This window comes from Thamnophis sirtalis, unplaced genomic scaffold (assembly GCF_051295495.1).
Source record: "Thamnophis sirtalis isolate CommonGarterSnake01/CBP01778 unplaced genomic scaffold, rThaSir2_p1.2 scaffold_3, whole genome shotgun sequence".
In the NCBI taxonomy this organism is placed as follows: domain Eukaryota; kingdom Metazoa; phylum Chordata; class Lepidosauria; order Squamata; family Natricidae; genus Thamnophis; species Thamnophis sirtalis.
The window spans coordinates 103844317-103868515 of NW_028261383.1; the positions used below are offsets into that span (position 1 = coordinate 103844317).

The window sequence follows — 24199 nt, forward strand, 5'->3', positions numbered from 1 at the left end:
GTGCCTTATCTTCCATTAGTAGGATTCAACTACACATATAAGCAAGTTATTATTTCCATCCTTCATCATTCGTACAGTTTCAATTGTTAAAGAAAATGAAACTTACATTCATAAGAATTATAAAACCTGAATGAGTTTTGGGAAATTTCTAAGTTTGTTTTCAAGAAAAAAAAATCCACCTGAGCAAAACTGTAAAAAGCACATCCAAAAATTTGCACTCTCTATATCTTAATGTTGTCCTCCAAGTATCCATGCTCAAATAACAATAGTATAAAATATAAGTATTCACTTTGTGAAAAAGGAGTTGTTTAACAGAGCTTGAATGTCTCATACTGAAATAGGAAATGGGACATAATCTGATAAAACACAGAAGAGATGTGCAAGTCATAAAAAAAACCATGTACACAATAGGCATCTGGCAGCATTTTCAGACAACTTTTAAAATTTATTCTGACATGCTATAAAGGAGTAAGTTACACTGTTATATGAATCACCAGCAGTAAGAATATTTTTCAGCTGGATTGGAGTGAAAAGATAGCCTAAGGTAGTAACCAGTAACCAATGTGAGAGGCTGCCTGAGACCAAGAGTAAACCTGTCATATTTGTGTCACAAGAACACAAAAGAACATTCTTCCTTTTTCATACCATTTTAAATCTGCGAAAAATAAACAGTCTAGCCAATGCAGTTATGGCAGGATTTGTAAGCTGTTGCAATGGGTCTGAAAAGATTCCTTTATTTTCATCTGATCTCTTGTTACAGAAGACTGGGTATCAATGCAACAGATTATAAAAATGCAAGAGTGTTCCTCCCCATCAGGAAAACAAATACAAAATTTATTTAAAAACAAAAGTGAGGAAGAGTTACAACACTAGTCTAAAATGATTAAGAAACAGGACTGTTGCTGTAACAAATGGTATTGTAACTGCCATTTTAAAAAAAGGTGGTGTCTAATTTAGTTGCAAATTATCAAGGCAAATTAAAAAAAGATTCCTAATAGGAACAGTTTAGTTTTAATGAACTTGTAAACAAAAATGCTCCCATTTCAAAATAAAAACAAAATCCCAGATCTTCTAGGTGTTTACAGTGATTACATTTATCAAAGCAACTTTTACATACAGTTTCAATTGGAGGATGTTAACTAAATTTGTGACAAATATGCTGTTTCTCCTTTTATACCAATAACATTATAGTTAATGCAAAGTCCTAAAGATAATCTAGTAGTCGCTAAATTTCTCTTAAGTCTTCACTTAGATGCTGTTATTTCTATGCACAGGTAAGCAGGCAGAGTCTTTCATATGCTTAAAACTGGAATCTTTGGTTACTACCACAATAGCTGGCTTGTTACATCACTCAAGTTACCAGCAATTTAATGAATGTTTTAAGTGTACAACTTTCAGAACCAGGGAGGAATACCCAGAAGGAGTGCACAATTGTGAGCATTTACAATTATCGCAACTGTTCTGAAGACTTGTTCATGCCATTCTTCCAAAATAATGAGATCTCATAAGCAGTGTAGTTCAAAGTAAAAAGGTTACAAAAATTGGCATATGCACAATTCTCTCCACCACTTGTGTGTCAACCACTCGGTTAATTTTTCCACTTGAAAAAATGCAATAGAAAACTGGACACCATGTTCAACTATCTCAGTAATATTCACAATTACAGCTGCTACAACTCAGAGATGCAGCATCAATGGTGCTGCCCAGAGCCAGTTTATACTGAAAGCAAGTTCTTTACATCAAGTAGATGGTTGCCCACAACCACTGGTATGTGTATTTATGAACTAAGATTTCTAGGATTTGGGAGGTGATACATCCTGCTCCATTCAGCTCTGCCTCATCTGTTCTCTTCTTCATGCTCAAAAACCTGGAAAACAAACAAAACACTTTGATATTTGGAAAGAGTCAAGCAACTGAGTGGAAAATCTTAAGAGATTGTGATTTTAATAGGAAAGAAATCCATTTGAAATTAGACTGATCTTCCACTTGGTAAGTGCTTTATTCAGTAACTGACAGTAGTGCCCCCGGGGTTGAGTGTCCCATTTATACACCAAGAGAAAAACATGCAAGAACCCTACTTTTCAAGGAAAACCACACCCAGCCACCAGCTTTTTTGACAGGTCAACACTGTTAATTTGGCAACCGTATCAAATTCCATGGAAGATCAATTATACTCAGGCTGCCAATCAAAAAGTATTTTTAGTTGAGGATCCTTTTGAATTAATTAAGTATACTTAAAACAATTTTGCATCTTGCCAGTTTCAAATACTTCATCACAAGTTGATCAAGTCATGGTTTAAATATTTAAAACAGACTTTTCACATGTCTCCTATGTATACAGAAGAGAATCGTACTCCTAATATAGTTTACTAAAGGGCATATCTTTTGATGAACAACTTCAGATACACTATATAGATAATGTACAGCTGAAAAGTGATAAACTAAAGCAGTTTACACTGCGTATTAGTTCCATCATTTGAAGTTGCCCTCATTTAATTAACATTTACAGCCCAAAATCAAATATATGTAAGTTGATACTATAAGATTGGCAGTAAGATTCACAGATAACAGTACAACGTTGCCACATAGGCTGTTTGTTTGTATATATGTTTATTTTCAATATACAGTCTGTACATAGAAATACATCTTCTATATATCCGAAATTGTAAAAGCATAGATCTTGTCATTCCAAAATGGCACATATAGGAGATCTACAGCATTATGCAGCTATTCCTAGAAAGAAGATTGATAAGGATGACAATATTGTTACTTACAGAAGTTCTAGCTTGTTCGAATAACAACCCATTTTACTGGAACACAATTCATCATCTACTACATGATCCAGTTACATTTCAAGTTGTATATAACTGAGTTGAGTTACTTCACCTGCTTAATAAACAGCCTTAATCTTTGAAACAAATCCTATCGCCATTTAATGCTGTTGCTTAAAAATTACAAGAAAGTTACTGTTATGTGGTTCAAGGCACTGTATCAAACAAATGAACATAAAATTAGACAAATTGTATTATAATTGTTTCAAATTTCTAAAAAAGAATGTAGTCTTTCAAAATATCAATGGCTATGGAAAATCAATTCTGTTAAGACTGCCAAGAGTAATATCTAGATGAAAACTACCTAAAACAGTTGACATCTAATAACTACATTCTCTGTAAGTGTACAGTTTGTTACTTTCCACCCAAAAGGCTCCAATCAACACTGAACTGCACTGCTGTGAAATTACAGAAAATCTTTCATTTCTACTATTGAAGGAGAAATCTTAAAATCTGAATAATGAAAGAAAGAAATGGAAAGCTAGGATAGGTTAAGAAAATTAAATGGAAAAATGGTTACTTCTGGCTCCAAATTATGGTGTAAAATGCCTGTACTATCTTTTGTTCAAAAGCTGCAATTGCCATAGCTAAAGTAGCAGACAGGACGAAAATATCTTCTGATCATTCACTAGAATTTTTGGAGCAAGTCATTATCCTTATATATATTATACTCTACAATGCTGTCTTGGATGATATGTCTGGAAAATTCATTACAATACATTTTCCCATCTATTCAAAATTGTATAGTTATCCTTTTCTATGTATCACTAACAGACATTCAATTAAAACTGACATCTCTTTTTTGCTGTCTGTTAAATGGAATATTGACCTGCCTAGCAGAAAGTGTTTACTAAAGAAATGTTAGATGATACTTTTAAGAATGATTCTAAAGAATGTTCTGCTTTATAATATCAAGGCTGTGAAGGCTTTGAAAAAGACAAGAAGCTCATTTTTTTCCAGACTCATGCAGAAATAAGATACTTGACTGTCTCTAGTCTTTTTCCGTTGAGTCTAGGTCTCTAAAAATGGTAATTTTTATCAGTTTTTACCTCAAGTAGAATCTTCTTTATAATTGAAGGATTTAATTTATCTATACAATTTAACTCTGGGGGACTCATAGCATAAAAAGTAGGAAAAGTATAAAAAAGAGAAATAAAAAATTAGTGGCCTCAAAGCAAATTTTTGAACATTTCACCCATCTAACCACATTGACTAAGAAGTATTTGGTCTAGAGACTTCATACCAGTCCAGGATTCTCTGCCCATATGGGCATTTAAGGGCAGTTAAATAAGCTGCAACTTAACCATACTGACTCACTTTCCACTCTTGACTGTACCTTAAATGAAGGTTACAGTCTTCATTAAATTCTATCTTTTCAGATATGAGTTAGACACTTAAGCTGGTTATCACAGATAGAAAAAAAAATAAACATAAGCACTGTCTCTAGGATACTAATGTCCTAGCCCCCCTCCCCCCCAATCATTTGTTTGGAAAATCAGATATGGATGTTTCCATGACCATCTTGCCCAACTACACTCAGGCAGCTATATTGTATACTGAACCAAAATAAATACTAGAGCAATAAAAAACAAACAAAAACGATACCTCCTCCAAAACTATACATGAGGCTGCACCTAGTACATTCAGTACCCATTGCACTGGTATTTTAGAGAAAATAATACTGTGGTCAGAACAATTATTAAGTTCAATAAAGGGTGATGAAAGTCTTACTTAACCATTCCTTATAGATAAATAGTCCAGTTGTTTAAAGCAAAGTTGCAAAGCACTACAGAATACACAAGTCTGGAAAGGTATACACAATCATGCTATGACTGGTAATGCCTTATGAAATACTCAAATAAGAATAAACTTAACATTTTGATTATTCTAGCTACTATGTGCATATCAATTCCCATCTGAATGCAGTCCTGTAAAAAAGAATGACGTTTTGCAGACTGACAAAATTAGCTTACATTAAAGTAGTTATCAGACTTCAGCCTTTGGAGTTTGAGCCCAACCCATCCAGCGGGACACATGCTTGACCTCGTATTTCTCTCGGAGCAGTGGATGTGTGATCTTGGTCTGAGGGGGAGTGACATCATACCCCTGTCGTGGTCAGACCATTGCCTACTGAGGCTCGACTTCCGGAGGCCAAACCCCCACTGTAGGGAGGAGGAACCGACCAGGTGGTTCCGCCCCAGGCGTCTTATGGAGCCAGCAAGGTTCCAGACAGAGCTTGGGGTTATTCCTGACACTTTCGCCCACAGTCCGGCAGAGACTCTGGCTGCTGCGTGGCACTTGGCAGCGTCAGAGGCCCTTGACCGGATTGCGCCACTGCGGCTCCTCCGAGGCGGCGGATCCCGGAGACCCCCTTGGTTTACCGAGGAGCTCCGGGAGATGAAGCGCCGGAGGAGATGCCTAGAGCACCGTTGGAGGTCCGATAAGTCCGCATCGAACCGAGCAATGGTTACCGCCTGCACCAGGGAATATACTAGGGCACTTAGGGCAGCTAAAAGATCACACATAGCCTCCCTGGTCGCATCCGCTGAGTCCCGTCCAGCCGCCCTGTTTAGGATAACCCGCTCCCTACTGAACAAAAGGGAGACGGGGGAACCCTTGCAGGGCAGAGCTGAAGAATATGCCCAATTCTTAGCGGACAAAATTGCTCGGTTTCGGACGGACTTGGACTCCACACCTGCAGTTCCAGCCGAGGCACAGGGGGACCAAGTAGAACAGCTCTGGGTTGAGTTTCAGGAGGTTACCCCCGGGGATGTGGACAAGGCCATGAGAGCTGTAAGTTCCTCCACCTGTGTTCTGGATCCGTGTCCCTCATGGCTGGTTTCTAACTGCAGTGAGGTGACACGAGGCTGGATCCAGGCGGTTGTAACCGCCTCCCTTCGGGAGGGGAACTTCCCCGCCGCACTGAAAGCGGCGGTGGTGAGACCCCTCCTGAAGAAACCATCCTTGGATCCAGCTGTCCTTAACAACTATCGCCCGGTCTCCAACCTCCCCTTTCTGGGGAAGGTTGTTGAGAAGGTGGTGGCCTTCCAGCTCCAACGGTCCTTGGAGGAAGCAGACTATCTAGACCCCTTCCAGTCAGGCTTCAGACCCGGTTACAGCACAGAAACCGCTTTGGTCGCATTGATGGATGATCTTTGGAGAGCCAGAGATGAAGGACATCCCTCCATCCTGGTCCTCCTTGACCTCTCAGCGGCTTTCGATACCATCGACCACGGTATCCTTCTGCGACGACTGCGGGAGGTGGGAGTGGGAGGCACCGTGTTACGGTGGTTCTCCTCCTACCTCTCGGACAGGTCGCAGTCGGTGTTAGTGGGAGGGCAGAGATCGTCCCCAAGGCCCCTAAAATATGGGGTGCCGCAGGGTTCGGTCTTATCCCCCCTACTATTTAACATCTACATGAAACCGCTGGGAGAGATCATCCGCAGGCACGGGATAAGATACCATCAATATGCGGACGATACTCAATTGTATCTGTCCGCCCCGTGCCAAATCAATGAAGCGGTTGACGTGATGGACCGGGGGCTTGAAGCCGTCATGGACTGGATGAGGATTAACAAGCTTGTGCTCAACCCAGAAAAGACCGAGTGGCTGTTGTGTTTTCCTCCCAAAGATTTGGCCAATAATCCAACACTCAGGCTGGGGGGTCAAATTTTACACCCCTCAGAGAGGGTCCGCAACTTGGGAGTCCTCCTGGACCCACAGCTGTCATTCGACCATCATATAGCGGCTGTGACCAGGGGGGCATTCGCCCAGGTACGCCTGGTGCGCCAGTTGCGACCCTACCTGAATCGGGAGGCCCTCACAACAGTCACTCGGGCCCTTGTGACCTCTAGGCTGGAATACTGCAACGTGCTCTACATGGGGCTGCCCTTGAGGAGCATCCGGCGACTTCAGCTAGTACAGAACGCAGCCGCGCGAGTGATTGCGGGTGCACCCCGATTCACCCGCATTACACCTATCCTCCGCGAGCTGCGCTGGCTACCTGTCGATCTCCGGATGCGCTTCAAGGTGCTATTGATCACCCATAAAGCCCTACATGGCAGTGGATCTGGATACTTGAGAGACCGCCTTCTGCCAATTACCTCCCTACGACCTATAAGATCCCATAGATTAGGCCTCCTCCGCATTCCATCGGCCAGCCAGTGTCGGCTGGCAACCACAAGGAGGAGGGCCTTCTCAGCAGTGGCCCCGACCCTTTGGAACGAGCTCCCCGTAGAGATTCGTACCCTCTCCACCGTCCAAGCCTTCCGCACAGCCTTGAAGAACTGGCTCGCCCGTCAGGCCTGGGGATAAGGATTCCTACCCCGCCCGAATGTTGTATGCATGTTGTTCATTATTTTATTATGTGTTGCTGTCTCAATGTTGTATTTCCCCCTTCCCTGGTTTTCTGTGAGCCGCCCTGAGTCCCCTCAGGGAAAAGGGCGGCCTACAAATGCAAATAAACCTCTAAACCTCTAAACCTCTTTTTCTGGACACACTATTTAATAGGTAAATCTGCATCCAATATAGTACAGGTAGTTTTCAATTTACAACAGTTCATTCAAAGCCTGTTTAAAATTACAACCACTAAAAAAGTGGCTTCTGACCATTTTTCACACTTACAACCATTACAGCATTTCCACAGTCACGTGATCAGAATTCAGATGCTTGGCAACTGACTAATGACAGCAGCAGTGTCCTGATGTCATGTGATCATTTTGTGACCTCCTGACAAGCAGAGTCAATGGGGAAGCCAGATTCACTTAACAATTGTGTTACTAACTTAACTGTGGTGATTCACCTAACAATTGTTGCAAGACAGGTCGTAAAATGAGGCAAAATTCACTTAACAATTGTCTCGGTTACCAACAGAAATTTTGGGCTCAGTTGTGATCCTAACTTGAGGACTACCTGTATCATACCATATGTAAAGAGATACTGTAAAGAAAATTAAGTCTTTTAAATTAATTATTTCAAGTGGATTATAATATTAGTGTTGTTCCAACTTTTTTAGTTAGCAATTTTTACTCATATAGTGTACAAACAGCCTTTTTCAGCTTCCTTCTGATTTTTCACTCTTGGATGAACAATTTGTAAATGAGCAAAAGTCTGAATTACCCACTGAAGTAGCAACTGTAAATTAATACTTTGCATTTAAAAAGCTTTCAATATAACTCTGTTCTATTGTTCCTATCATCCGAATTCCTTTATATTGCACTGTCATATTAATCTGCCCTAATTCAAAATTCCAATGGGTTTTTCTATAGCCTTCGTGCCTCTGCCATAACAGAAGTCTAGCTGTGAGCATATTATAGAATAAGAAACATAATTTGTCTTTCCTTTTAACATACAGATATCAAGCAAGATGATCTACTGCAGCACCATATTTTCTGATGTATTCCTGGCATTCTGTTCACCAAAACAAAAAGCCAACCAAAAATGGAATTAAAAAAGCCCCACTGAGACATTCCAGATTATGAGCTGGGATATATATGAAAGCTGGATTGATACAACTTGAGTTGTATAACATGTAACTTAATATATTAAGTTCCAAAATGCTGAGGTTCAGAGCCTTTCAGAATGCCAGCCTCGCTAGCATTTTCCTCTTAGGAAGGTAAAACACTAGTAATTGCCATCATTCTTAGCTTGGAAGACTCCTTCTCCAAATTGCACAGGGAGAAGGGTCTGCATTCTGCTGGGCCTAGCCGATTGATGCTTCTGGTCTTATGGAAGTTTCTGCATACAGGGGGCATTCCCAGAACCAGTACCACAATGACAAGAGCTCAGAGCAAGGCAAACACATGGCTGCCTTGCTTAAATGACTGCAGTGATTTATGACTGAAATCCAAAGGTCAATTGTGGCCGTAAGTCAAGGATTAAATGCACTTTCACCCTTTCTACCATCACCTCCCTCCCCAAGATCTAAATATTTTAGTATTTGTTTTATGTAACACTTTCTCCTGCTAACACGATCTCAATCAGTCACCAACTTCAGCCCTTGTCCTCCTTCTCCAATATAATCCTTCCACTTGCAACTCCACTGGTGGAAACATCTTTCTTCCTTCTCTTCACCTCTTTCCAATTAAGCCATCTCTTTCCCCATTTTATACTCATTACTACAAGATAGATGTTTCTTTCAAATCTGTGCCATTTGAAAGGATTTTTTGGCGTAATCACTAGGAAAATATTTACTATCACTACTATTTACAATTTAGGTGAAATTAATTAACTTGTTTTATTCTGGTTTTCAATAAATTCAAACAATATTTAACTAATATATCTCTGAACGGTTAGTTATACACATAAAATGCTGTTTTAAACAAGTAGAACAGGTAGAACGAATCTCATGATTTGTAAATTGGAAAAAAACATTTCCTCTTTTCAAATCGCAAATTACTTCCGAATTTAAAATGAATGCAAAGAAAGAAAAGACTTTTCTTTAAAAGTTCAGATAGAAGACATTGTTGTTAGATAAAAGGATTATCATTTCAGTAGTCTGAAATCGAATGCAGGAATATTGCTTTTAGAACTTTTAAAGAAAAAATGTTCCTTAAATAGATCTGACTAGGCATGAAATTAAGTATAATTGGTATATTTTAGCAATATCAATAGCACTTAGACTTATCTACCACTTATATATCACAATACTATACAGCCATTTTGATGGGTTAATTGCTGGCTATCCCCGTCATAAGCAATTCTTCCTTAAAATATTTCTTCTATATTGAATACTGAAAACAATGACAAGAAAATAAGTATAGATTCTCCTATAATTAATACTTCATGTTAATGTCTGCATTTAACTTAATTTAAAATATTGGTCAATTCCTTTCGCACTTCAACAAACCAGCCGAAATGAAACAATATTTTCTTGCTCTTAGTTCAAAGAGCTAAGGGGATAGGCTCAAGGAGACTGCATATGTTTGTAGGTTTGCTTTAGCCCCATCTTTTTAAAATACCGGCTACAATTTTTCAATCTCTACTTTTGTACACTGTTCAATATTTACTAATTAGAATTACTGAATGGCTTGTGGTAAAATCAAGTCCTCTTGCTTTCAGAACAGCTGTTGCCAAATTATAATTGTATAGCAGATATGTTTTGCAATTTCAGCATTATTATCCTTACTTCTGGAATAGCTTGAAGGATATTCCACAAAGTGGTATTTATTGGTTTTGGTTTTCTTGATTTCTGTATCTTCATCCTGATATCTTCGCATCATTATGACAAAAATGCATATTAGCCTTTTAATAAAATATTTTTACAGTTTGGAATCTTGCTAGCATTCAATAATACATACATTTATGTCTCAATAATTTAAATAAGGAAACAATCCTTTTTCTGTTGATTCAAAACATATACGATTGGATTATTGTGAATATGATTACATAGTTCAACCAAAAGTGGTTTCTTCTAGATTTGCACACTTTTCTATTATCTTCTTATATGTTTTATCCAATAATTTCCTTATGATCTTTGTTTTGCTCTGATGGACTGCATCCTGGCAAAGAGAGTATATTGTATCAACGATGTGTTCTCATCCGTAAGAAAAAGGGACTGCTGCAGAGACACACTGTTTTCATCAATTACCTCTTGCTGTAATCCGTTATCATAAATTTATCTATGCCTATTTGTGGATAGTAGGTTTCTATTCTTCTTTTTCCAGCTAAATGTTTTTTCTTCTTTCCAATATTTTATGACATATTTGATGTAATTGAAATATTTTTAATCAGGTAATTCTAAAATGGTAGACATTGATGATATGATTGAAAATGGTGTGTACAGTCAGTTATCAGAGTCCTGTATAGAGCCTCCTAAATAAAAAAAATCATCATTAGTACTGTGTTTTTTTTAAATCATATTCTTTGTTATATGTGTACTTATAAAAGGAATGTGCATCTTTTTATTTCAATTGAATAAAAATGGAAGTACTGATTTGTTTTATTTATACACAATTCAAAAATTTAAACCAACCTCAAAACAGAGAAAAGTAAACTCCCAATTTTGAAAAAATTATGACAACAGTATTTACTGACCTGAAGATCTTGAATGTGCAGACTTGACTCGTTTTGCTTTCCAGTTATCTTCAGAGAGGACCAAGCCTTGTGGCGTTTCATTTGGATACTCAGGGCTTGCATTTCTTTGTTACACTGTTTGCATTTTGTGTGCTTGCCCATCTTATTTACAGATATAGAAACATAATTAAAATATTCCCAAATGTGATCCATTTACTGCCTGCTGCCACAGAAAGTTGCTTCTTTTATTATTTTGTCAATAAATCTCATATAGATCTATAATTAAAATTACAGAGCCCCCAAGAACGTAGAACTACTTTCAGTTGAATTTGTTTACTATGTTTCTCTCCCCCATCCCTTATATATACATATTTGATTGATTCTGCCTAAATTTAACCCATCCTCCTAAATTGTCTGATCGTTACCTTTCTTGTCTTTTACTGAGGGAGTGGGTGAGAAAGATTTTACTACGTTTGTGAATGAACATGGGAACTCTCATCTCCCTGTAACATTGTTAGCTACGCTATTCAGAGATTACATCATGTATGTCATCATGCTGAAACTGTCTATGTCCTAATTCTTTTTAAAGAAGTACCCTAATTTTACTTATTTATAATGTACATGCTGCCTCTTAAGATTGTCTGTAGTAAAATTGATGTCATTTACCGGGGTGGGGAGGAGAAATATATTCAAAGAAAACATTTACCTCTTGGAGGGGGGGGGGGGAGTGTTTCCCACCAAAGAAACCCATACCAAAGCCGCATCTATATCGGCCCAATACAAAAAGTAATAGAAAATTTCTTCCTTAAAATGTTAGGTCCAGGATTTTGGTTCATACTATGTTCCCAACACCAAGCCAGCTTATTTTGAAGAGGGGTTAATGAGGGAGCAGAAGATGCAGTGGTTAAAATGACCCAACATACCCAAAGAAATGATATGAAAACAAGGACACTTGGTTTAAAGTTAGTAGTCAAATTTTCCAAGGACGTCCATTTTTTAAATACTAAATAGCCAAATAAGTGTTTTTAATGACCTCCTTGAGCTAACACGTATCACCAACAGGATCCAAATTAGTGTTTATCATTTTTGGTCTGTAACGTCACTTGGTTCTTGGCTACTAACCTTTCATGTTATTCTTGGATTTGTCAGTTTGCTTGCCTGTGGGGGTTTGGGTTTGTTGCCCCTGCCCACTGGAAGAGGCTGCCTGCTGTGCGGCTTTCTGCTTTAACATTGTCCAGTCAAATGTGTAGTCGTATTGATGATTCAGAGTCCTACAGAGGGTACAATTTAAAAAGTAAGAAAACCATCACTGAAATATAATACTTGAATTGCTGTTGCATAAGCAGGTTTAACTGGCATTCAAAACGTACCATTTTGTAAAACATTGAACATTAGGCAGAGTGGTGGTTAATAATTAAAATATGCTTGCAGCAACTTTCAAAGTCCTTTGTACTTCTAAAAAAACGCACAGAAACTTTGGCTTGAGTAGAAAGAGTCCCATGCATAGTGTATAAAACCCTTCAAATTAGTTAATAGAGGAAGGGGAAATACTAATCTTCATCCCCATTATTATTTTTTTAGTAGACCCCTGCACTAAGTACACAGATAAACTTCTGCAAATGACCACGTATGACTATTGCGATCTTGATCACTCACTTTAACCTCCTCTGCAGTCAACATTAATTTTGAGCAAATTCAGCACTGCAAAAAAAAATAGATTCACTAACAGTTACAGCACAGTACTAATTTCAAGTGTAGTTTATGTTGAATTGACTAAATTATCATATAACCAACCTTTGTAGACAAAGAAAATACTTCCTAAAATGGTTGTTGCAGAGTACAGCTTGTTTAGTTCCAAAATGGCTGATCTGATCAACATAGCCAATCATAAAACAGACATGTGACTGGGCTACCCAATCACAAAATCATTTTGATACAGTATCAGTAAAGGACCCCTTCCCAATGAAGTCTATTTCTAGTATGTCCAAATTTATTTTAAATATTTTTATATTTTCAGCCAAACCTCTATAATGATAGAGTGTTATCTAGCCAGGCTAACCATGTGAACAACGATTGTTGTTAAAATTGTTCTATTTGAATATTCAAGAAATACCCTACAAAACCAACCTGAAAAGGATACGGAATAGCTGCCTCAGATACATATAATCAGGAGCTTCTTCAAAGCGCAGGCCACGGCAGTAGTTCAGGTACATTGCAAATTCTGCAGGAAATCCCTGTAAACAGAAGAAATCAAAGCAAGAGTTGGAGGCAGAATCCCCACAATTTTTATACTCAGAAATTCAGTTCTATATCATTTCTTTTTAGGAAATTGTAAGTAATGGACAAAAGAAAAAGTGACACTAACATTAAAGATAGATCAGTTATAACTAAAAAAAATTCTACTAGTGCGTGCAATTAAACATCTATATAATATTAAGTATACTTTCCAAAATTATTGGCTTATTTACAAAAGAAAATATGATTCATTATCAAAGGCTTAAATTTTTTAAAAGTTTGTACCTTACACAAAACTTCAACGGGAGTAGACATCTTCTTTTCACTAATCTTTTCATATTTTTGCTTTTTTGTTGCAGCCTGCAGAAAATATGGATATATGTGTATATATATATGTAAATGGAGCAATACTACCGTATTTTTGCACTGTAAGACACACCAAGATTTAGAGGAGGAAAACAAGAAAAAAAAAAATCAGGTGGAGCCAGAGAGGACCAGATAGGTATCCTCTCATATGCCAGTTCTGCCTATTAATGCCTGCGCTGCAGAAAAGAACTAGAAGAGGCAGGCAATGAAAAAGACAGAAGAGGCGGGGTTCAGCAGTGTTAAAGGCCCCACCGCCACAGCCCAGCTGCTATTCACCAAAGGACTGGAACAGTTTCCCCCACATTTTTAGGGTATTAAAGTATTTGTCAGAAATAAGCAAATAAAAGAAGTAGCCTTGAGCATACTTGATTTATACCTATGTGTAGGTATGTTTATCATGCCAGAAAGTATATCTATTCCATTGTATCTGAATTACAAATATACAATATTGTGCTCGTTCATACAATATTTTAGTATGGTCTTTTACAAGTCTGTATGAAGTTTTTAACATACCTTTAATCCTTGCCACGGCAGGCTGGTTCTGTTAAAGTACATCAATACATATCCTAATGACTCCATATCATCACGACGACTGAGGAAAAAAGTTTTATGTGCTTATTCATAAATTGCATAATACTTCTCAGGTTTCAACAAGTTATGAAAATGAGCTGTAGGTAAAATGTGCAACACACTGATATGTGTGTGTTGCAACAGTAATAAATAAGATTTATCAAACTTATCTGGAGAACTGTGAAATTATGCATATCCTATTCTTCTAATTCTTGTTTTTCTTAGAGATGATGTAGCAATACACTTCAAATTTTAACAAACTGCTTAACTATTACAGAAAATCGCATGCCAGTTTTCCTAGCATATCCAAGTTTTTATTTTGCTATTTTTCTCCTTATCAAATGCTAACTTCTAAATTTTGGCTTATCTTGGAGTGGCGTACTGAGAGAATAAAATAATAATCAAGCAATTTTTAATGTACATATTTTATGCAAAAGTAACTATTAACTTTAGACTAAACTTGCTGAAATTATTTTCCCTTATTTTCCAATCATTTTCTACTTTAGTCAACAACTATGTGTAAAACAAGCTCGATGAGCTCCATTCAGCCCCATATCTATCATGATAAGAGTACAACAGTGAGATCATGAAATAATGAAAATTGTGTAGGCATAATAGCAAAGCACATAACAGCAAAACCATTATGAACCATTCTGGTTCGTATTCTACATGAAATATAATTGAAAACATTCAAAAGCTAAATTTAACCATATGAATTTTGAAAATGTATGATAAAAATACTGATTCCAGAAATAATCAAATGTTTATGTTTGATGACTGATACTATAATGTCAACAAAGGCATCGGAAAACATGCTGTCCAAAAGTACTATTTAAAGGAAGTTGAGCACAATTAAAAAATTACAAAACTATCACCAAAATGAAGGGAAAGGTATTGATTTACATATTATGAAATGTATATGAAAACTCTTGGTCTGTTAAGGAAAAAGTTAACTTCATCTGAAGTACTGTATTTCAGGGCTGAGAATCTTATTAGATATAAATTAATACCAAATTATTCCCCCCCAAAGTTATTTTAAAAACAGAAATCTCTTCAGCAGATAAGAACAAAGAAATCTTAAGTTTTAAGGTCTTTAAGAAATAATTTTAACTTGAAAACATAGGCTATTTCTGATGCAGTTTTTCCATTTTTATTTAATATTGGCGTTTTGGATATTCGCTCTGCTGTTAATTAGTTGTATCAAATGATTTTACTTGTTAAGGCAACATGTAGGTATAAGATGGATAGATAAAAATGTATCTTCCATGGATATTTTGGTGTCTATAAGGTACACAATGCAAATATTTGCTCTACTGTAAGAAGATTTAAATTAATTTTCCTTTTTTTGTGTGTTAAAATAACTCTCCAAGATCCCAAATATTATGGCACTGGTAGGAAATGTGTGGTCTTCCCAATATTACTAAATTATTATCTCAGTCTCTTTATCTGACAATTGATAAGGGCCATTAGAAACAATTCAGAAATTTCTAGAGTTTAACTTTTTACAGTTCCTAATCTAATTACAGAAATTGCTTGGATACTTACCTCTGTTCAATGCCAAGATGTGCATTAATGCTTGCATATCTAGCTGTACCAGTGAGATTTTTGTCTTCTCTATAAGGTATGTGTTGCCTTGTTCTGTTGTCCCGGTACTTTTTGGCCAACCCAAAGTCAATAAGGAATAACTTTAAAATAGATAAAATAGATTCAAATTTCCAGATGGCATTTGGAAATATCAGAACTTTTAAGTATATGCCTAATAGATAATTCAGACCAACAAAATTCAATTCAATTATAATTTAAAGACAATGGAAACAAAACCAAACTCTTACTTGAAAAATAAAATATAAAACGGACCTAACTTTCTCATCTACTTGGAAAAAACAAAAATATTTAAAGTGAAACTGTTTTATGAACTGTTTTCAGTTAATTTCTCAATTAATTTTGCTTTTCTGCCACTTACTGCTATAATTTGTTTCTACTACACTGAAGCATTCTTTCATATTATCAAAAAATATCTGAATATGTTAATTCAAGACCAAAGTGTCACAGAATAATTTATTTTATATTTTACTAATTAAAGTAATTAAATTTAACTAAAATGTTCAGTTACAAATAATCTGGAAGTTGTTAGATGTGACAAATTAAAAGTATAATAAATAGCATATTTTTCAGAGTATAAAATGCACCGGAGTATAAGATGCACCAAGATTTTGAAGAGGCAAATTAAAAAAAAGTTTTTGTACTTTGCAGACCTCCCTAAAACGGCCCGTTGTTTTGCAATGACCTTTTTTTGCAAAAACGACCTTTTTTTTGCAAAAACGACCTTTTTTTTGCATATTTTTGCCCTCCCTAGGAGCACTCTGGAAGCCTCCTAAAGGTTATGCACGGCCATTTTGCAAAGGGGGCGGGATTTCGGGAGGCCAAAAATGCGGTATTCAGTGTATAAGACACACCCAGATTTTCATCCTCTTTTTTGAGGGAAAAGGGTGCGTCTTATACTCCGAAAAATACATTATTTTGTTCTATAGAAAACTAAGACTAGACTAATGGTATAAGACAATTTTTAAGAGTTTAGTCTAGAGCCATGATGGCAAACCTATGGCACGTGTGCCAAAGGTGGTACGCAGAGTCCTCTCTGTGGGCACATGCACTGTTGCCAGCTGGCCTACTGGTTTATGATGCATGCTTGCCAGCTGACCTTCACATGTGCCGAAGCCTTGGAAACCTGACGACTAGCTGGCTGGTGCGCATGCCAGGCACCTGGTCTTTGGATTTCCGGCACCCGTGAAAACCAGCTGGCCAGCACAAATGGGCACACCAGAAACCAGAAGACCAGGTGGCAGTCAAGCGCATGAGCACTGTCAGCTGATGTTTGAGTTTCTGAGGCTCCGGCGCACATGCGTACAAGCATACACACATGGTCTGGTTTGGGCACTTGGTGCCGAAAAGGTTTACCATCACTGGTCTAAAGTCTAGTCCATTTTAGGAAGTGTACTACAACTTCTGAACATTTTTTTGTAAAAAATCTAAACCTAATACAGAAAAAGAAATTTTTTAAAAAGGAGAAAAAGTGTTTCCTAAAGTAAAAGCACCAAATAATTGACATAACTAAAATTTAGAAAACAACTGAAAACAATAATTTAACAGATCTTCATGTTACTAGTGTCTTTAAGGAACATTTTATTATAAGTTTGTTTAATAAGGAAGCAAGTAAATAAATAGTTGTTGAGCCTTTACAATTTGCCAAAGTGAAGAAGTTTAGATACAATATGAGGAAGAAAGACAGTATTTAAAGCAGGGTCAACAGGCATCATCACACACCAGCATTTCTCTAATAGAACTTATTTTTAAAAATACATCTTAAAAGTTAAAAAACTGATTAACATTTACTGACATCTCAAGCACGAAAACTGACTTGGATATCTCATGAGATTTTGCTAAATCTTAAAAGTATTAATTTTGAAGATCAACGAGTGCTCTCCTAGTGCATCGCAGGCATAATAATGTTGACTCCTGATTTAAAGTTAACTGAACACTTGTATTTATGTTATAGGTGAATGTGGATGGATGACACTTAACCATTTATGATAGAGGACCTGAAAACAGTACAAAACACAGAATAACTTAAGTGATTCAAATAAGTACACCTTATAATGTTGAAATATTGGTAGGCCAATTAGTATTTTATGAGCTCCTTCTCTTTATTAGCACAAAGCAGGAAAGACATTAGGATTTTTAAAAAGGTATTATAAAAGAAATTGACAATATAATTTTCAGAGATTTATTTTCTTTTTCTTAGTCTCTGATTTGGATGAATACAAGGCATAGAAAGACCATGCTCTTAAAAAGCACTTGGCAAAACAATTACTTCACATGAACCAGAATGGCTATTTTCTTTTAGGAGTTTTGAGATGTTTCAGATCATCTGCGATACACCTTCATTAACAGAGTATTTTAAAACATTATATAAAAGCCATTTTGGAGTTCTATGGCAACAAGTATTTTAAAGATGAATTTATCAGATTTCAATTGCGTTAAGTATTTGATTTAATGCTAAGGATACATTATGGCAAGGAAATAACTCTGCTGTGTAACTTTTCCATGATAATATATTCTTACAATCTGACAACACCAAAGCCATGCTTCATTATTGGGAAAGATGCTAGGAAGCAAAGTTACTTAGCAACATAATAACACTCCCTCTTAAATTGCTTTGGTTGACAAGTGAGGATAGTACTTTTGAGATTACATATACTATTCCATCCAATATACCACACTTCTCCAAGCTGCTGCTTTCACATCTTCCTAATTTACTCTCCCCGACATGAATGTCTGCACAAATCTTGCTGATTTAGTTTCAGAGTAAATAAGGAAACCCAGTCAGAACTGGAATGATGGACAGAGAAGGGAAACTCAAAGGTTCCAATCTGAAACTGGCAAAGTGCTTTTGCTATTTACTCTGACATAGGGCTCTTATTTGTACTATTCTATTCCCCAAGATAGCACATTTTAACACAAAAAGAATATTGTTATTGTTATAGTGCAAAATATATCTATTTTATACTTAGCTAAATCAAGTTTAGAACAAGAAGTATCACTTCCTTGTTAATTAGCATAGGATACTGCCTTCACACTGGCTCAATTATTATGTGGTACTAAAACATTTTTGGCATGACCAGATCAAGCCAAATGGTTCTTAATAACTCAATGAGTCTCCATGTTTGCCCTTCTACCTTACCCCTATAAAATAAAGAAAAGGATTTCAGCCAACTTTATTTCTAAAAGGTTTTTTTCACTTCAGGTTTGTTTTTAAAAAAGGTTTTATTAAATACAAACAGATGATCGTGCATGGAAATAAACCATGATTAAGCAATTCAGTTTAAACAGCTGATTTGTTAATCTCTTGTTCTTCTGTATGTAGCCAACTCCTATGACAATTGAGATCAGTATCCTAACATTCTCCTCCCCTGCAAAAAGATATATTATAAAATCCTAAAACCCAGCCTGGGGCTATATTGAAGTTTGAACAAGTCCAATGTTATAAATTAGATAGGTACTGTAATTTGATCCACAATACAGCATAAAAGGACGCTGCATAAAATGAAAACTATTCCAATTGCCACATTTCTAAATTCATGGGCCTAAAGTATCATAATAAAATTAATGTTTAATAAATAGCTATTTAAGGAGCTAAGAAACCACTAACTAAAATTTGGTAAAAATCTAATACGATACAATTATTTTAAGCATGTTTTTTTGGGAAAAAGTATAGTAGATCTCGATTCTCCCCATCAAAAATGCATTTTTCCCAAACACACTGATCGCATTAATGAAGAGGGAGGCAAATCTCATCAAGACCTACTAACAGACCATGCACTCACAGGCATCTCTAATTCTTCACAATACATTCTATATCCTCCTTGTCATATTTCAGAACAGAACTACTCTTCTAGGGTTAATACAATGTTTTGGCCGTTATCCTTAATCATATTAACATGGATAAAAGAAGAACCTTTTATCTTACAACAAGCGCTTAGTAATGTTACATGTTTGCCAAGTATGTCTGAATAATGCCAACATAAGGTGCTTTTTGCAAATCTACATGTTTTCCGAAATAAAATAAAATGCATATGAGTTGGGATTGAGGTTGGAATAGAGACAGTTTCAGACCTGGTTTAATCCTGAGAAAGATGGGTCCTGAGAAGTACTAACAGTCATGCTTCTTTTCCTCTTCCCCACTGGAGATTCTAAACACTGAACAAACAGAGGGTGGCAGTGCATCAAACAGTATTGCTTACATTGCAACAATGGCTGGCGCAGACAGGCAACACCGAGGCATTAGAGAAAGAATAGGGTAGCCAAATGCCATCCTTCTTCCACCAAGCACTACAGTTTTCCAAAGGAGAATCGTAGATAGAGAAAAAATTTAGATGTGGCAAGATAAATTTGAGCGTGCCACTTTAAAATGACACTGCCTTGAACAGGGATAGCAATGGCAATATTTGGCTTAATAAAAGGTAATTTTGGCTTTTACATATGTACTGCCCTTCCCCCAAACAACACGTGGGAAAATAAATCTTCAGTAAGGAAGAGGTAGAAGGCATTTAGTCACCTTAAGTTCACTTTCGTAAGCATGCAGGGCTTATTGTAGGAGAGGCTCAAAGAAGATCATATATTAGGAATAAGACAATTCCTAACACATAACATTTAAAAATAAATTTTAGAAAGAAAGCATTCCAATTTTATTACCTATATTTAGTTTATTATGAACTTAATTTATTGGAACATGATTAACAAAACAGCCTCACCAACCATACCATGTCTTAAAACAATGGACATGTGATACAAAATCCATCTGTATTTTTGGAAAAAGGATGAAAACCATATCAATGTTTAAAGAAACTGCTGATTTCACACTTTTAAAGCTTTAAATTCTGTGTGGATTAAACAAAGGGAGTTATCTTATGTAGAGGATTATTTGTAACATTGAATGAGCATCTAAAATTTAATGCTTGTCACTCTTTATCTAAATTAGTGCTAGGACTGAAAAATGTGGTCCTTTTTTCATCATCCAACGTGACTCTAATAAAGTCACCTAACAAAGCACAACATTTTCCAGAAAACATTTCCACATCATAAGAAAACAAAGTGTTGCAATGCCAGCTCACTATAACTGTCAACGTATATGGAGAAATGGCCCAAAAAGAGAGGAAATATCAAATCAAGACTGGTTTAATTTTTTTCTAGTTATACTTCCAGTTCTTGTCAGAAAATTAAAAGACTGCATTAAAGAAACAAGAATGTGAAATTTAGAGATAAGGTTCAATAGAAATAGAACTGACAGTGTCTTTTAAATTTTACTATTGCAATTTCTTCTCACCCCAACTCCCCAAAGTTGTTTAATGCTTCACTGAACGCCTTTAAAGCAGAATTCAACAGGTGGTTGTTGGTTTGATTTTACTCTCAAGTAATGGCTCCAAGTTGGCATTCATACAGGCAAACAAAGGTAACATTTTATGGCTAAAAATATCAAAAAGGTAAACGCTGATGGCTTATGAAGATCCAATCTGTATGGGAATGTTGCTGCCAATATAGATTCAGTTCACATACATTTCCCCAAACTTCAGAATTTCTATTTAACAGCATGCTTTAAATGCATTGCCAATGCTGCCTGTCTGCTCGAGCTCAATGTAAAGTATCACAGTTTACTCTCACAAGCTAGCCAAGAATATTTCCAACCAAAAGTTTCAAAAAACATGCATTTCCAGCTCAATTTCTATCATCCCGCTCTACCCCCACTTAAAATCCAATGAAATATTAAAATTCAGTAAGCAAATGTTAACCTATACCTACCCATTAACTGCATTCTGAACTTCCACAGGCTTGTGATTGCACAGAATGCAGTTTCATAAACAAAGCTCTGTAGTATTACAAACCAATATTTCTTTATAGGTTGATTCTACTCAATTAAAATCTAGGTAACTGGAAGTCAAGAATCCACCATGCTAGAAAATAAAGCAAACAATACAAAATCGCAGTTTATGGCAAGCTGTGCTACTGTAATTCATTGATTTTGAATAAAAGGATATTTATATAGAAAGAACTTAAGTATGGAAAGAAATATAGGTTATATAACATACTGATTTGCTTAATTAAGGTCTGAACAAAGGCTGAGATCATATGATTTGCTTGTAGTAGTATGACTGAAAATCTCATCTCTTGATGAATACTATTAACCAATAGCTAACTCAAGCAGCACAACTTTTCAATAAACTGTATTTTATGATAACTCTTCATGCAAAAAAGGGTGTTAGACTGACCTTATTACAGTGACGTCCGATACCCATTAGAAAGTTATCTGGTTTAATGTCTCTGTGTATAAAATTCTTTGTATGCACATATTCAATTCTACTGATCATCTGTAAACAAGAAGAAAATTGGTCAAATTTAAAAGCATTTCACGTATGATTTCCAATTTCAATCTTTCCTTCTATGGGCTAAGACATTTTTTACATGACGATTCATTTATTTATTTGTCAAGCATGTACAAGATGGCGAACCTATGGCACGTGTGCCACAGGTGGCACGCTGAGCCATTTGTCAGGGCACGCAAGGCATTGCTCTGTCAGCTGGCCAGCGCACGCATGCTGAGTTCAGCTTTTTTTAAAGCCATTTTTCGCCTTCCCCAGGCTCCAGAGGCTTTATAGGAGCTTGGGGAGGGCGAAAACACCCCCCCCCCCCGGATTCCCTTTGGAGGCTTCAGGAGCTTCCCTGAAGCCTCTGGAGCACAAAAAACCAGCCCTACGGGCAAACTGGAAATTCAGGGACAGACTTCCTGTTTGCTCGTAGGGCCGATTTAAGTTTAAGGCTTCCCTGAAGGCTCCAGAGGATGAAAAACAACCCAATGGACAAACCAGAAGTGACTTCCGGTTTGCTCGTAGGGCTGTTTTTAGTCCTCCGGAACAAAGGCTCATAGGGATTAAAAATGGCCCTACGAGCAAACCGGAAATGACTTCCGGTTTGTCTGTTGGGGTGTTTTTCGTTCTCCAGAGTTTTCAGGGAAGCCTCTGGAAGGCTCCGTTCCCGAATTTCCGGTTTGCCCGCAGGGCCGGTTTTTTGTAATTTAAGCTATTATTATTAATCAGATATGTACAAAACCTACTCTAATGGAATACTCAAGAAGCTCTGATCTCTGCTGTTCCTCTGGATCACACCAATCTCAATTTAGTGCAACAGTTTTCCTTAAGTAAAACTGGTGAACTGGAAGTAGTTTAGGCTTTTCTCAACAACTAAGGTTGGACTATATCTAGATTTAGTGCAATCCAAAGAAAGAGAAAAATTCCAGAGTTCTCTCCAAAGATGTCTATTATTCACATTCTTGACATTAATCTTTAAAGTCCTGAAAGAGCTGATGATTATCCTGCCTTCCAATGAAATATGCTGAATAGGCTCTTCTGAAGAAGCTCTTAAATATCTAACTATTTGACGCGTGAAAGACAGTCTTCTATATTGCTTCATGGCCTACATTTAAAAGATCCAGAGAAACATTTTGCTAGGTTTTGAGGTTAATTTATTAATTTTCATATGTTTTAACTTTCTGGCTTACAAAATTTGATTCTTGTCAGCATTCTTGGATATCTGCTCGAGTAGAAAGGCAGAATATAAAACAGAGCTATTCTGTTTATTCTATAGAACTAAAAAATATTGTTTCTCTCCATAAAATCTTTAATCACTTTGAGCTTTTATTATATACAACATGAATTCATATTATTGACCATAGAAAAACAAGTTATTGTTATTCATGTCTAGTCTACGTATTGCTCTATATTAAAAGAACTTAAATTTCTGTTATTAACCGTGTCATGTTAAATGATTAATACATTTCCATAGGCCTATTGGAGAATTTTTTTAAATAGGGGCATCTGTAGCCTGCATACACCCTCCCAGTCTCAACTCTGCAACTATACTTCCAACTCTCATCCTCAAAATAATGTGGTTAAAACTTGGTAGCATAGTAGCAATCTTGTTTTCCCATAGAAAATGAGCTTTTTTTTAAAAAAAAAAAGAACACCGCTGATTGGAGTATTTGATCCAGAAAGAAATAATAACAGCAGAAGTAAACTGCTGTTCAACAGGTATTCTTCTGTAATTGCAAGAAGACGTAGCTTTAAAAGATTTGCATTATACTCTCATAGTTGAATCTTTATACAAATATGTTTCATTGAAGGACTGAATGAAAATGGTTAATTTTTCTTCTTTAACATTGCTTCAATTCACCATCTTTTATTTGGCAGTTAGAGTCATAAAAGCATTTTGGCACAGCATGGTATTCAATATAAGTTAATGGAGTTCTAACAAACCAAGTGAACTACAAAAAGGACAAAGGAAGGTTATCCTTCTCTGTGTATCTATGTTTATTGCTGACTGGAAACCACATATTCATTTGCACAAAACAGAAAAAATTGAACATGATTTATGGCTTTGACATTAGAAAAAATAGACAATAGAAAAAAACAGCTTTATTGTAACCACTGAGTAAGAGGTAATTTTGTAATTGTACTTATATTTGCTGTAAGGAAAATCAGAAGCTACTATTTTTTTATTATTTTTGCATGTGTCTCTTTTCCTTTAATTTATATTCATTCTTATAACATTTTCTTTTCAAAACTCTTAAAACTTTT

At 36.3% G+C, this 24199-nt stretch overlaps 1 protein-coding gene across 5 annotated transcripts in view; it reads right to left on the reverse strand.

Annotated features, from left to right (window-relative positions):
* Positions 1-424: 424 nt before the first annotated feature.
* The window catches only part of CSNK1A1 (casein kinase 1 alpha 1), a 36429-nt gene continuing 12654 nt past the window's right edge, over positions 425-24199 (reverse strand). Inside the window, exons 4-12 of one of the 5 annotated variants that reach the window (XM_014064881.2) lie at positions 21839-21937; positions 19689-19772; positions 15561-15700; positions 13959-14037; positions 13365-13439; positions 12972-13078; positions 11967-12115; positions 9958-10643; positions 2594-2733 (exon numbers count right to left, since the gene is read on the reverse strand). In XM_014064881.2, coding sequence (XP_013920356.1) covers positions 10615-10643; positions 11967-12115; positions 12972-13078; positions 13365-13439; positions 13959-14037; positions 15561-15700; positions 19689-19772; positions 21839-21937 — 762 coding nt within the window. In that variant the 3' untranslated portion in view covers positions 2594-2733; positions 9958-10614. Of the gene's footprint in view, positions 1868-2593; positions 2734-9957; positions 10644-11966; positions 12116-12971; positions 13079-13364; positions 13440-13958; positions 14038-15560; positions 15701-19688; positions 19773-21838; positions 21938-24199 lie in introns of those variants that run through there. The other 4 variants (XM_014064885.2, XM_014064882.2, XM_014064884.2 and 1 more) reach the window with 4 other exon arrangements.